General features: G+C 37.6%; 1 protein-coding gene across 2 annotated transcripts in view; it reads left to right on the top strand.

Moving 5' to 3' along the window:
* Window positions 1–13,633, top strand: part of mys (position-specific antigen beta subunit myospheroid) — a 326,956-nt gene that overhangs the window by 101,050 nt on the left and 212,273 nt on the right. For both annotated transcript variants that reach the window (XM_090384150.1, XM_090384149.1), the window contains exon 5: window positions 5,650–5,734. In XM_090384150.1, coding sequence (XP_090240276.1) covers window positions 5,650–5,734 — 85 coding nt within the window. The remainder of the gene's footprint in view (window positions 1–5,649; window positions 5,735–13,633) is intronic.

The raw sequence follows: 13,633 nt of genomic DNA, 5'->3' as shown, positions 1-13,633 counted from the left end.
CGCCCTCCCGTTCAATGTCCTGTACCACATGATGAAGGCATTTCGGACCCTGCAATGCTATGCGATTCCGATTCGTCTTTGTGCCCCCTACACCTCCTGCAAGTTTGTCGCACTGGTAGTGAATCACCCTGTATAATTATTATAGCTGTCTATCTATATTTCTTAGCTATTCATTTGGCTTATTAATCAATCATTTTGATGGGATTAATCTGATCTTGCACTCTTTTCTTGCAATTCCATTCAAACATTTTCACTTTTACCTTTTACACACACACACACACACACACACACACACACACACACACACACACACACACACACACACACACACACACACACACACACACACACACACAGGGCGTCTCAAAAATATTGGTACAAACGTTTAGGGGGGGTAGGTAACATCGAAAGGAATGTGAATCGCATAGGAACCCATAACCGGAAACGTCACGGGAAAGTAGTAGCAGAGGCACAAGAAGCAGAAATGACACAAGATGGTAATTAGTGGCAAACATTTATTTGACATAATATTAACAATGGAGTACAAGATGGATGCATTTCATGATGTTACAACAGATGCTTGAAGGTTCCACCATGAGACGCAATGTATGCGTGACACCGACGCAGCATGGATTGGCGGACGCGGTCGAACACACCTGGAGTACCTTTTACAGTAGCAGCAGCGCAGACAAGTCTCTCCATGAGATCCATTTCCATCTCCACAGGTGATTCATACACGGTAGATTTGAGGGTCCCCACAGAAAAAAATCAAGGCTCAATAAATCAGGTGAGCATGGGGGCCGGGAAACATGTCCACCACGGCCAATCCATCGACACCCAAACCGCATGTTCAAATGTAGCAAGTTTCAATTCTATCTTTGAGGAGGTGTTCAAAGAGTTTACTTAGCTTAGAGAGAAGGGCTATCGGTTGGTACGACTCCGGAAGGTCCTGTTGCTTGTTTGGACTTTTCAGGATTAAGCGCAATTTGGCTGTCCTCCAAGCTTGTGGAATGCATCCCTCAATAAGGCAGTGATTAAGGAGGGTGAGTATTACCTCTGGAATTGTCTCGATGGCCTTCTTGACGATTTCAGGCTCCAGTAGGTCGATACCTGGTGATTTCTTGTTGCGCAGTTTTGCTGCAGCAGTGTGAAGTTCGGTAATGGTCAGCAGTTCTTCCTTATTGGTGGTAGTATAGGTATCATTGTCTTGACATAGTTGTTGCTGTTCTGGTGTAGTGGGAATAATATGTCCAGGAAACATGCTGTCCAAGATGTCGTTGATATTATCCTGTCAGGTCTTGGTATAAGTGCCTAGCAGCGTCTTTGTTGCGGGGATAACTTCTCCCCTGGGGAATTTGTTTGTTGTTATTCTGTAGACAACCCCCCAGGAGTGCTAGTTTCTGGTTGTAGAAACTAGTTGCTCCCATGAGCGCTGTTTCCTGAGTCGGATTAGAGCAGTGTACTCATTTCTTGCGGCGTGATAGTGGTCGCGGAGTTGGTCTATTTCTGCTGCTGGCCAGGAAAGTCGTGCTCTCTGGAATAGTCTTCTCCTTCTGTTCACCTCACGTCTGAGCTGTTGTAGTTCCGGGGACCACCAGGGGACAGCCCCTGGAGTTGGGTTTTTCCTTTTAATTGAGCAGTTTGCAGCGGCAGTGATGAGATCCGCCATGGCGGTTTGGTGCTGGTCTGGGCTCAGCCCCTCTATTTGGAGGGTTTGTGCTGCTTCTCTTAAGGTAGTCTGGAAGAGTGGCCAGTCTGCCTTCCGTATGGCATATCTATGTTGGATTTGTTGGGTTGATTGTTGCCTGTCTATTGTGTGTTGAAGTGTGAAGGTTATGACCCTGTGATCCGATGTGTAAGTGCAGGACTTTAAATACCTTGGGTCGCTGGTCCAGGAGAAGAAAGTTGCATCCACCATGGAGATCCACAGCAGAATTGGACAGGCGGCCACTGCATTCGCCTCGCTCAAATGGTGTCTGTGGAAGAGGACCAACATTTCCTCAAAGACTAAAATCCCACTCTTCCGGACTTTGATCCTGCCCATTCTTTACGGATCGGAAACATGGATTTGTCTCAAGCTAGATTTAAACAAACTTGAGGTATTCCAAATGTGATGCCTGCGGCAGATCCTGGGCATCTCACTTCGCGACCGCATCACTAATGATACCATCTGTGCCAAATACCAACAGCAACCAACCATCGCCGACCAAATCCAGAAGCGAAGGCTTAGATGGTTTGACCACGTATGTAGAATGGGCAAGAATAGAATACCATCCACACTCCTTTGGAGACGACCCACCCGATGGAGCATTCAATGGACCGTGCCTAGGAAAACGTGGGCCAAGCAAGTGTAAAATGACCTGAAGAGCCAACGTCTCGACCTTAATCAGGGCAGGACTGATGCCATGGATTGTAAAGCATGGAAGAACATCACAGAGCAAGTCCGAAACCCTGCGGCACCTACAGCAGCGTACTGGTTGCGTGGCCAACCGCCTCCTCCAGCCGCCAGCTAAGGACCAAAAAAGAAGCAGCATAGCAAACCAGTAGAGTGAAAATGAACTAAACCAAATAAAATAATAACAGAAAAATATGGGGGGGGGGGATAAAGGAGGAGAGGGTCGTGTTAAAGTAACGTTAAAATAAATTTGGTGGTGCCCCCTAGTAGGCACCCGTTTCCGAATTATATGAAAACTCACTAAGGTGAAAACGTGGACTAACTACATTACATGACCAAATAATTAATAAAATAAAATAAAATACTGACCATTATGCCCCATCTTGACAGAGGACCACGAGGCGAGTAATAGTCAGTGAATCACTGCATTTTGAATAGCCTAATTTGTTTCTATATATTTTCAGTTCAGCTATTGTTTTGTCAGTGGTGTGGTTTGGCCATGCGAGTACTAGGCTTTTTTTTTTTTTATTTTTCACTGCGGAAGGACCACCGCTATGCAAATCTATTGCATTGGTGGTTTGATCTTAATATCATTCCGTCGTATGGATTTGTTTAGCGTTCAAAATGCAGTGATTCCCTAACTATTATTGGCGTCGTGGTCCTCTGTCGAGATGGGTCATAATGGTCATGTAAGGTTGTTAGTCCACGTTTCCACCTTAGTGAGATTTCACATAATTCGGAAATGGGTGCCTACTAGGGGGCTCCGCCAAATTTCTTTTAATTGGTTTTTTCTAAATTAGTTTTAATTTTCTAAATTATTTTAGGAACATTGCTTCAACACTACCCTCTCCTTTATTCCCCCCCCCATATTTTTCTGTTATTGTTATTTTATTTGGTTTAGTTCATTTTCACTCTACTGGTTTGCTATGCTACTGGCAATTATTCTATTTTAATTTAGCTTATTATAAGCAACATGTAGTGGAATGTGTTTTCTGCTGCCACTGATGTTAGCTTTTCTACTATTTTTTCTTATTAATTTTTAATATATATTTTTATTCATTTTTATCTCTATTTAATTTTTGGATTATATATACAGTAAACCCCCGCTATTTGCGGTCGCTGATTTAATATAAAATGAACCCTAAAAAAATTTTAACGTGCCGTGAACATTTTCGCCATAAAAAACCATGGGCATGGCTAAAATTATCTTTCCCAGTCAAAACAGCGCTCAGTTGAAAGGGGTGACAAAATCGTGAGCGTGGATGTTTCTCGCTAATCCTTGTTCAGCATGTGTCATGCGCTTGTCATGGAAGGTTTCGTCGTTTGCTTTTAAATATGCTTATAAATTTATAAATTGATATGCTTACAAAAGTGATAAATCTACTGTTTTGCAGTGTAAAACAGACTTTTTTGAGTGTGTTAACGGAAGAAAGTGACTTTATTTGGACAAGTTCTTTCTAACCCGTACAAAAATATGGCTACGAATAACAAGGGAAATGTGAAAAGATCAAAAGAGGTGATGACATTAGCGAATAAAATTGAGCTATTAGACAAAATTTCTAATGGTGAAAGTGTCTCCTCAGTGGCAAAACATTATAAAATCAATGAGTCAATGGTACGATCAATCAAAAAATCGGAAGAAAAAATCCGCCGTGAAAACGCGCTAATTGCTTCAAAAATTTGCTGTGTAACTCGTGATGTTAAATTAGAAAAAATGGAAAAGGCTTTAAATCTGTGGATAGAAGACCAAACTCAAAATAAAATTCCGTTAAGTTCACTCATCATTCGTGAAAAGACAAAACTCCTTTATCAACACTTTAGCAAAACTGGTGATAGCCAGTTTTGCTAAAGTGTTGGAAGGAGCAGCAGGTGGGAAGGAGCAGCAGTGCGCAGCACACGCTTCTTGATTAGACCGGGGTTCGAGCCCGTCACCACCAAATCGGAGGATGCGGAAAGGTCAAGGAATGACCACCGCATATCCCGGAGCAATGTGGCCTTAGTTGCTAATGCTCCTAAAAACCAACAAAACAAACAAACAAACAACTGGTGATAGCACTGGCGGGATAAGTTTTTTAGCTAGCAAAGGCGCTGGTTTGAAAGATTTGTTTGAAATTTCTAATAAATATTACATTTAATATTAAATTGTTTCTTATTTTCATTTCAATGCCATATGCTTGCATTTCACTATGTACTGTCTATGTACATAGTCATATTATGAAGGTACATATACAAAATATATACCTAGACAAAATTTTAGACTAGTTTTTCATATATATTTCATACTTTGGAACGGAACCCCTTTATTACTATGGGAGCCATAACTCAGTATTCGCGTTTTCGGTATTCGCGGCATTTCTCAGGAACGTAACCCCCGCGAATAGCGGGGGTTTACTGTATATATATTTAAACTTAATAAAAGGTAAAATCCCATCAAATTATTGATTAATAAGCCAGATGAATAGCTAAGAAATATAGATAGCTATAATAATTATATATATTTAATTCAAAGAACAAAAAAAAAAATTATAATAAAATATGTTGTTCCTAAGCAGTCTTTCCAAAATCTCAAAACAATTCTAGATGGTTCATTGATAGTCAAACTTTGATGTGCCTCTCACTGGCTGCTCCTTCCTAATCTTGACACTCAATTACATGTTATTTGACATGTGCTTGCCGACCGGGCTAGCCAGGTGGGTAAAGTGCCTGCCTGGCAACCCAAAGGTCGTGGGTTCGAATCCCACCTTGGGCTTGGATCAAAGTACTGCAAAAAGCTTGGGAGGTGCATTATGGCCACAGAAGCCGATGCGCCAACAACTACCAAAAAAAAAAAAAAAATCATGTACAGTACTTTGCATGTTTTTTAAACTAAAGCTTAGAATGCATTGTTGAGAAACTTTCCTATAGTTCTACTGCAGCAGCAGCAGTAGCCACAAGAAAGACTTATGTAAGTGATATGCTGTTATTATCAAGCTTGCAATTGAGATTTGTGCATACAACAAAGTTGATAAAGTAGTTTCCACCGGCACATTCTAAGCTTAAGTTTAACAAAAAATAAAATAATAAATAAATAAAACAAATATCTCATTTATAAAATTTATATAGCATACATTTTTATCAACTATAGCTGTACTTATGTTGTGGAATTCTATTGAATTGGTAAACTAGATTTGTAAAGCTTAACTGTATTTTCTTGTTATTTTGTTCATCCATTCTTTCAAGTTTTTTTATCTTTTCTTTTCTTTTCTTATTATTAGGACCAAGAATTGAGCAATAAAGGTGTTAAACAAGGTGAAGCCATTCAAATCAAACCACAAGAGATTAAATTGAAAATGAAGCCCAGTATGTATTGAAAAAGTTATTAATTTAAAATTATATAAAGCACAATAATCTAGGCATCCATTAAATATAAATTCTTACAAAAAAAAAAAAAAAAAAAAAAAAGACAAGGTAATCTCATGACCATCTATCTACCACTTATATGACTGGCTTTCTTAAATCATGTATCTGAGAATTGCTAGACCAATTTGTTATGAAGGCCGTTATGATTTGGTGTCATTTTTGTTGGTAGGATGCAAGTTCTGTTTTATTTAAATTTTGATTGTTTGGTTGTTTATAAATAAAGAACTCCCCCCCCCTTATATATAAATTAATGTTTTTCTTAAGGGGGGGAGCATGCACGTAAACTTATTTTTACATTCACACTATTATAAAAGATACCTGTATAAATTATACAGGTATCTCGTATACCTGTATAAATGCAACAAAGATTGTAATAGTATGTCTTATTTTTAAAAAAATTTTATTTAGGATACTAATTTTAAAAGTAAGTATTATCAGCATTAATATCTCTTGTTTTTATAGGATGTTTGGAAAGTCCTCTACCCCACCAGTGAAATATGATAAATGTAAATGAAGGAAAAAGTCTAACAACAGTTACTCATCCTAGGTGTCTGTGTATGTACTATCATTTTTGTGACACACACACCCATGTGTGACATAAGAATTGATGAGCATTTCCAGCATAATTCCATCTAATGCATCTCAAATAAGCTTTAGTTCCTCAGTTTTGTAATAATACCTTTTGGGCCATTTCCTGTTTAATGTATTGCTTCAGGGTGCATAGTGAAGGGGATAGCAGGTAAAATTTGCAGTACATGGCCAATCCACTTGTCTTGGAACACTGAGAAATTCCTTCCTTCATCTGCACATGTAGCCTTAAGTGTTCCAGCATAAACATCTGGCCTCACCAGTATGTAGCCATTCATTAGCCCATGTGCTTATCATTCTCTTTTCTTCCAAGGTATAAATGGACCAATTAGCCATTAGACAATAGCTGCTGTAGAAAGCTGCATATGTAATATTTAGATAAAGCAATTATAAATAACATTTCTTGTATATAAATAATGTTATCTATATACAAAAAAAAAATGTATATAAATTTTATCTATCATAAACTAATTTTTTGAGGGCTAACAGGACTTTGCAGACACTATGTAGAAGACTGCATCCTGAGTCTGCAACTGGAGTTGAAGCACTAATGATGATAATGTCACCCACTAGCAGGCATATTGTAGTATTTAGGCCTGATATAACTGAGTGGTCATGAGAAAGAGTGCAGTAGCATACTCTCTTAAGTGGACCGTGGTTCAAGCCAGTGACTGCTAAATATGATTAATTATTCTATTCATGATTTATTATTTTAACCACCAACAATAAAATTAAAAAATAAACTTATTAAAATATGTATTAGAGTACTTAGGATTGAATTTTATTAGCATTGAAGATGCCAATCGTCAAAGGACTATAAAGTAGTGAAGGTGCATGTGCCTGTTGGACCCTTTTCCTTGTGAAAAGTTTTTTTTCTATTTTAATTCATTTATGGCCTGAATGACCTAATTGTGGGTTTGAATCGAAATAAAAACAAGGTTATATTATCCCTTTCCATAGAACATACCACTAGTCAGAGTTGCCCTTGCACTAACTTAAATATCAGTCCCCATAGCGTATACAGTAGATTCTCAGTAAATAGAATTTCTCGATATCTTGAACTCTGACAACCTCCTCATCAAGATTTCCATAGATATAATGCTTCAAAATCCTTGTTAATTTGAACTGCATTTATGCATTGGATTTATTGCATTTATAATGAACTATATTGGGATAGTGTTATGTGGGATCAAAGTTACAGGGCTATAATATCTACAAGACAACATCACATTATTTTGGTGCAGTGAGCACAGCTGGTGCAATTTCTGTTTAGTCTATGTTGAAAGTCTGTGTGTAGAAGACTCTGAAGTGAGTGTGCAAGGATTGTATGGTAAAATTTTCTCAGCATGATGTACCTGTTAATAGGACAGATTGTTTTTACAGGAATGGGATACCCTTAAATAGAAGGGGTGCAAAAATATTTGCTAGTACTATTGAGGAATTTGGGGAGTACAATGTGTATAGGAAAGAAGGAGGGGTTATTCTGTTAGTTAAGAAACACAAAATCTAAGGAAGTGCATCCAATTGATGTTGGTGAACAATGCATTGTTGAGTCTGTTTGGTGTGACATAAGCACTGGGAAAGGAAAAATGAGAGTAGGTGTGTGTTATAGTCCTAATGAATCTGATGAGTATAATGAGCAATTCTGCTGAGAAATAGTGGGCCAGTAAATCAGAATGTCGTATAATGGGGGATTTTAACTTTCCAGATATTGACTGGAACTTGTGGATTGGTCACTCGCACACTAGCAAGACTTTGGTGGATTTGTTGAATTACTGTTTTCTACAGCAACAGTAAATATATTCGAGAGGCAACCAGAGGGAGTAATACTCTTGATCTGATTATCAGCAGTGATTATTCATGCATTAAGAATTTGCAGGTAAAGGAACCACTGGGTAACGGTGATCACAATGCACTGATGTGGGAATTACTTAAAGATGTAACTACCATTGAGGCTAAAGGGAAGGGCTTTGCTTTTGTAAAGGTGACTACAGGGGTCTCAGACAGTTTTTAAATTCTATACAGTGGGATCAACTGATGATGTTACCAATGTTGCATTCAAAATGGGAAGCCTTCAGGGACTTAATTTTGGAGGCTACCAGGCTTTTCATTCCAACTAAGAAATACTGTTCAAGGTTTAGGCCTAAATGGATGTCAGATGAACTGAGGCTCATGGCAGAGAAAAAAATGTATGGAATGCATATAAAGAATCAGGTGACACAGAAGCCTATGGCAGATATAAACTAGTTATTTTATTTTATTTTTTTTTTTTGTTAGTTATTGGCGCATCAGCTTCTGTGGCTATAAGGCACCTCCCAAGGTTTTTTTTGCAGTACTCTGATCCATGCCCGAGGCGGGATTCGAACCCGCGACCTTTGGGTTGCCAGGCAGGCACTTTTCCCACCCGGCTAGCCCGGTCGGTGATATAAACTAGTCTGTAATCAAGTCACAAAGGAGGTTAGGCAGGCGAAGGCAGATTACAAGAAATCCTTTGCAAAGAAAAACAGCAAAGAGTTCTTTACTTATGTAAACTCTAGAAAGAAATGGATGAATCAGATTGGACCACTTAACATAGATGGGTTGACTATTGATGATCATGCTCAGTTAGCTGATAAACTGAATGAGTATTTTGCATCTACATTCACACAAGAGGAGTTATTCAATGAGGGGAGTGCCAGAAGTTTATCAAACTCTAACAGGGAACTAAGTGATTTTGTAATAACTGAGAGCAAAGTGGAGGAGAAATTGTTGAAGTTAAACATAAAAAAGGCACCTGGGGCAGATCGAATCTATCCAGTTATAATGAAAGAGGCAGCAAGGTAAGTAAGCAAACCCTTAGCCATAATTATGAGAGCATCCTTAGAGGCAGGGGAGGTCCCCATGAACTGGAGGTGTGCAAATGTAACACCTATTCACAAAGGGGGGTTCAAAAGGCGACTCATCTAACTATAGACCTGTTAGTTTAACTTGTGTTCTGGGGGAAATAATGAAATTGCTGGTTAAAGAAGCATTGCAGGATCATCTAGAAAAGACTGCAGTAATAGTTAAGGTACAGCATGGGTTTGTTAAAGGGAGGTCTTGTTTGACCAATTTGATTGGATGCTATGATATGGAGGCGCCTCCGTAGCCAGGTGGGAAGGAGCAGCAGTGCGTAGCACACGCTTCTTGATTAGACCGGGGTTCGAGCCCGTCACCACCAAATACGGAGGATGCGAAAAGGTCAGGGAATGACCACCGCATATCCCGGAGCAATATGGCCTTAGTTGCTAATGCTCCTAAAAACCAAATAACAAACAAACAACAAACAAACTATGATATGGTCACAAAGGAACTGAATGCCAAAAATAATTTTGATATCATATACTTGGATTTCAGGAAAGATTTTGATACTGTTGCACATGGACAACTGCTGTACAAATTGGAGAGGTATGGCATTAAGGGTGAGTTGCTACAATGGATAAAATGGTGGTTGAGTGGGAGACGACAGAGAGTGGTAATCAATGGACACTGCTCTTCGTAGACAAATGTTATTAGTGGAGTTCCCCAGGGTTCGGTGTTGGACCCATTGTTGTGTTGTATATTTATCAATGATATTGATGAAGGCATATCAGGTTTAATATCCAAGTTTGCAGATGATACAAAGGTTGGCAGAGTTGTTAAAGACAGTACAGTATGCTACTCCAACTGGATCTAGATAAGTTGGGCAAATGGGCTGAGAAGTGGCAACTGAAGTTTAACATTGACAAATGTACTGCCTATGGGTAGCAATAACCGAAGAGAAACGTACCCCAAAAATTGACTGCAAAATTACCCCCAGGTCTTTTTAACGAAGTTAAAAAGACCTGGGGATAATTGTGCAGTCAAATATGAAGTTCACTGAGCAGTGTAGATGGGCTGCCAGGGCAGGTCATGGAGTTTTGTCAATGATATACAGCAATTTTGCTAGCAGAGAGAGGGGAGGTGATTGTCCCATTATACAAGGCAATGGTCAGGCCACACCTAGAGTACTGTGTACAGGTCTGGAAGTCTCATTTTAGGAAGGTTGTAGAGTTGCTATAATGAGTACAAAGCAGGGCAACAAGATTGGTGAAGGGGAACAAAGGAGTGCTCTTACCAAGAAAGGCTTAAGTTCTGCAAATTGCAGTGCCTGGAGAGTAGGCACCTGCAAGGTGATCTGGTTGAGGTGTATAAGGCCTTGAATGGTTTGAGCAAGCTGAATGCTGATGGGATTCTTCCTCTTGCTCAGATTAAGAACCTTAGGGAGGCACAGATTGAAATTGAGGAATGACAGTTGTAGAATAGATGTGCAGAAATTTGCCTTTAGCCACCGGGTAGTTGAAACAAAAGATGGAACAGACTTCCATCTTTTGTTTTGGAAGTTGGTAGCCTAAATAAATTTAAAGATGATCTGGACATGCATTTGGAACAAATGGAGGGGTGAAATGAAATGTTGATGCTGCATAAGCTTGCTTTCTTGCGTCATATGCCTCTAGTAATGCTAATTCTAACAGTTTAAATATTGCATTTTGGAAGTTGATTACCATAGTAAACCAAACCAGAAGGATGAATATGGGTTGATCATAGGCATTTCTGTTAAGGTCATTGAGAGTCTAAAACAAGAGAAAGTTGCTGTTTTGTTCAGTGAGGAAGTACATTATTGCTGTGTCTGACTACATTGTAAACAACTTTCCATTATAAAATGATATCAGTGATGCCAAGGTAGCACTGATTTCATCAATTGGCAGTGCATCATTTTCAAATTTGAAATATTTTGTTGACAATTTTCATCTACTTTTTGGTGTTGTTTAAGATATTTGGCTTTATAACAATTCCTTATATCGATTGAGAGAATATTCAGCCAGCAGAGAAAAATAACTGATTTAGATCTCTTTCTTTTGAATTTTTGCAAATGCTCTTGACAGCTAAGACTAGAGAGCAAAACCATTGTTCACTGAACATTTTTGAAGAGGGGTAAAGTCTGCAACAGTATATTTCTTGATGCAGTCGAAGTCAATTGATGTCTAACAGAAAATCCAAATAGAAACCCAAAGACAGAAATGGTCTAAGTTAGCCAAGCTGTTTGAAAGTATACTATACTGGTAAACAGTCCTATATTTGTATTTTTATATAAAATGTGATGTCAGAGAATTTTAAATTTTTAGTGAACTGTGGATTTAAAACAAACCCTTTTCCGAAACCAATCCATTGCCTGTTTTAACCCTAAAATCTCCTGTTTACAATTACCTAATCCCTAGATTTTTGAATATCAAAAGTTGGCAGCTCTGAACATTTAATTTCTTTCTGGGTAGCATAAGTAGAACAGAGAAATTGCAAATATAAATTCTTGGGTTACAGTGGGTCCTTCCCAAAATGGTTGCTAAAATTATATTGCATCATGACTATTAAAAAAAAAAAAAAAAAAAAAAAAAAGTAATTTCTTGATAATTGTACATCCCACAGTTTTAGCTACTCCAACATTAACTTCTGGTTCAGTTAAATTCCCACCACTAAGTACAAAGCATCAGTCCTTGAAATGGAGTTCTATAAAAATTACCAAAAAAGGTCACATTACAGAAGTCAATACAAGATGCTCAAAACTATGGTCGCATGGCATCAGCAGAGCCGGCCCGAACAAAAGCGAGGCCCTGTGAAAAGTTGACTTGCGGGGCCTTGATACAAATTTCGTACAACAAAATAATTTATTGCATTTTGATATTTATTACATTGCACAAATTGGTTTAGTAAGGATTACATGAAAATGATAAATAATTAAATTATTTTAATAAAATTAACATTTCAATCACAAAAAAATCTTTAATAAATCAAATAAGAAAAATAATTGCTTCATATACTTATAAAATACAATTTGGTATGCGACTTAATCGAATAAGGTCACAATATGTGATTTTTCTTTCATTTTCTTACATGTTTTATAGCAAATTCGTTGATAATATCATCATAATTTAGTTTTTTAGCTATTTCTGATTCGATAGATAAAATGGCTAAGGAGGTAAACCGTTCTTGACTAATGCTAGATCTCAAGTAATTTTTTATTATTTTCGATCTTGAGAAAGATCTTTCTGCAGATGCGACGGTAATTGGTAAGGTTAATATAATTTTCAGAACAGTAACAAAATTTGGATACAATTCAAATAAATTATTTGTCAGTAAATATTGTAATATTTGTAATATTGTGATCCTGGAAGGCAAAACTCAACGACAAATTTTGATTTCATTAAATAAATCAATGCAATCAATATCGTCTTGCAAGGTCGCATTTAAGTCTTTGCAACATTTAATAAGAAGATCGTTTTCAGTCAGTTTTTGAATATTATCCGAATTATATAAAAAATCATATGATGTCTCATGTTCGTGATAAATTTCGAATGTTTTCTTAAAAGAAATAATCGCACTATCGATTATGACTAGAAAATATTGAATTCTGAAATATTCTTCGCCTGATGGAAGAGGCTGATCGGTTCCTTCATAACAAAATTGCCTTGTTTTTCGTCCAGTTCTTTGATTCTTAAATTCAGATGTCACTTGTAATTCTTCAGCTATTTCCTTTGCAGTTATTAAAGAAGATTTGAATCCCGATTCACGATACTGTTCAAAAAAATTTAAAAGGCCTTTTAAATGTGAATTTGTAGTACCGATATCTATATTTGAATTTTGAAATATCTTGCTCACAATATTTACTTCATTCAGTATGTCATACCAAATGACCAAACTTAATAAAAATTCAAATAAAGTAAGTTTATTTTCGATTGATTGAATTTCGTTTTCATGTCACTGGTATATTCATAAAGGTATTTCAAAGCTAGAGAAAATTGTGGTACTTGGTATCTCACAGATTTCACACTTTCGAGGCGACATTCCTACCTCGTTTCTAACAGTGGTTTTGGAGTAAGATGTTTGACATGCTCTTTTAATATATCCCAGCGTATCACAGACCTTGCAAAAATATTATATATGCTTTGTAAAGTCCCAAAAAATGAATTTGCAAGAGAAGATGATTTTGAAATGTCTCCAAGAACTAAATTGAAATGATTACTTCCGCAGGGCATATACTGTGGTTTGGAATTCTTTTGCAGGATAAGTGCTTGCACGCCTTTGTATAAACCTCTCATATGAGCTCCGTTATCGTACCCCTGTCCTCAACAGTTCCCTATATCTAATTCCTCCTTTTCTAATATGCTTTCAATTTTGGCTGATAACCATTTTCCTGTCGAGTCTTTTACTGTTTCAAAA

This window comes from Mastigoproctus giganteus, chromosome 10, assembly GCF_048544385.1.
Source record: "Mastigoproctus giganteus isolate SK-2022 chromosome 10, ASM4854438v1, whole genome shotgun sequence".
Classification (NCBI taxonomy): Eukaryota; Metazoa; Arthropoda; class Arachnida; order Uropygi; family Thelyphonidae; genus Mastigoproctus; species Mastigoproctus giganteus.
Note: the sequence above shows the minus strand (reverse complement) of the source record. Positions and strands in the feature narration are given on the sequence as shown.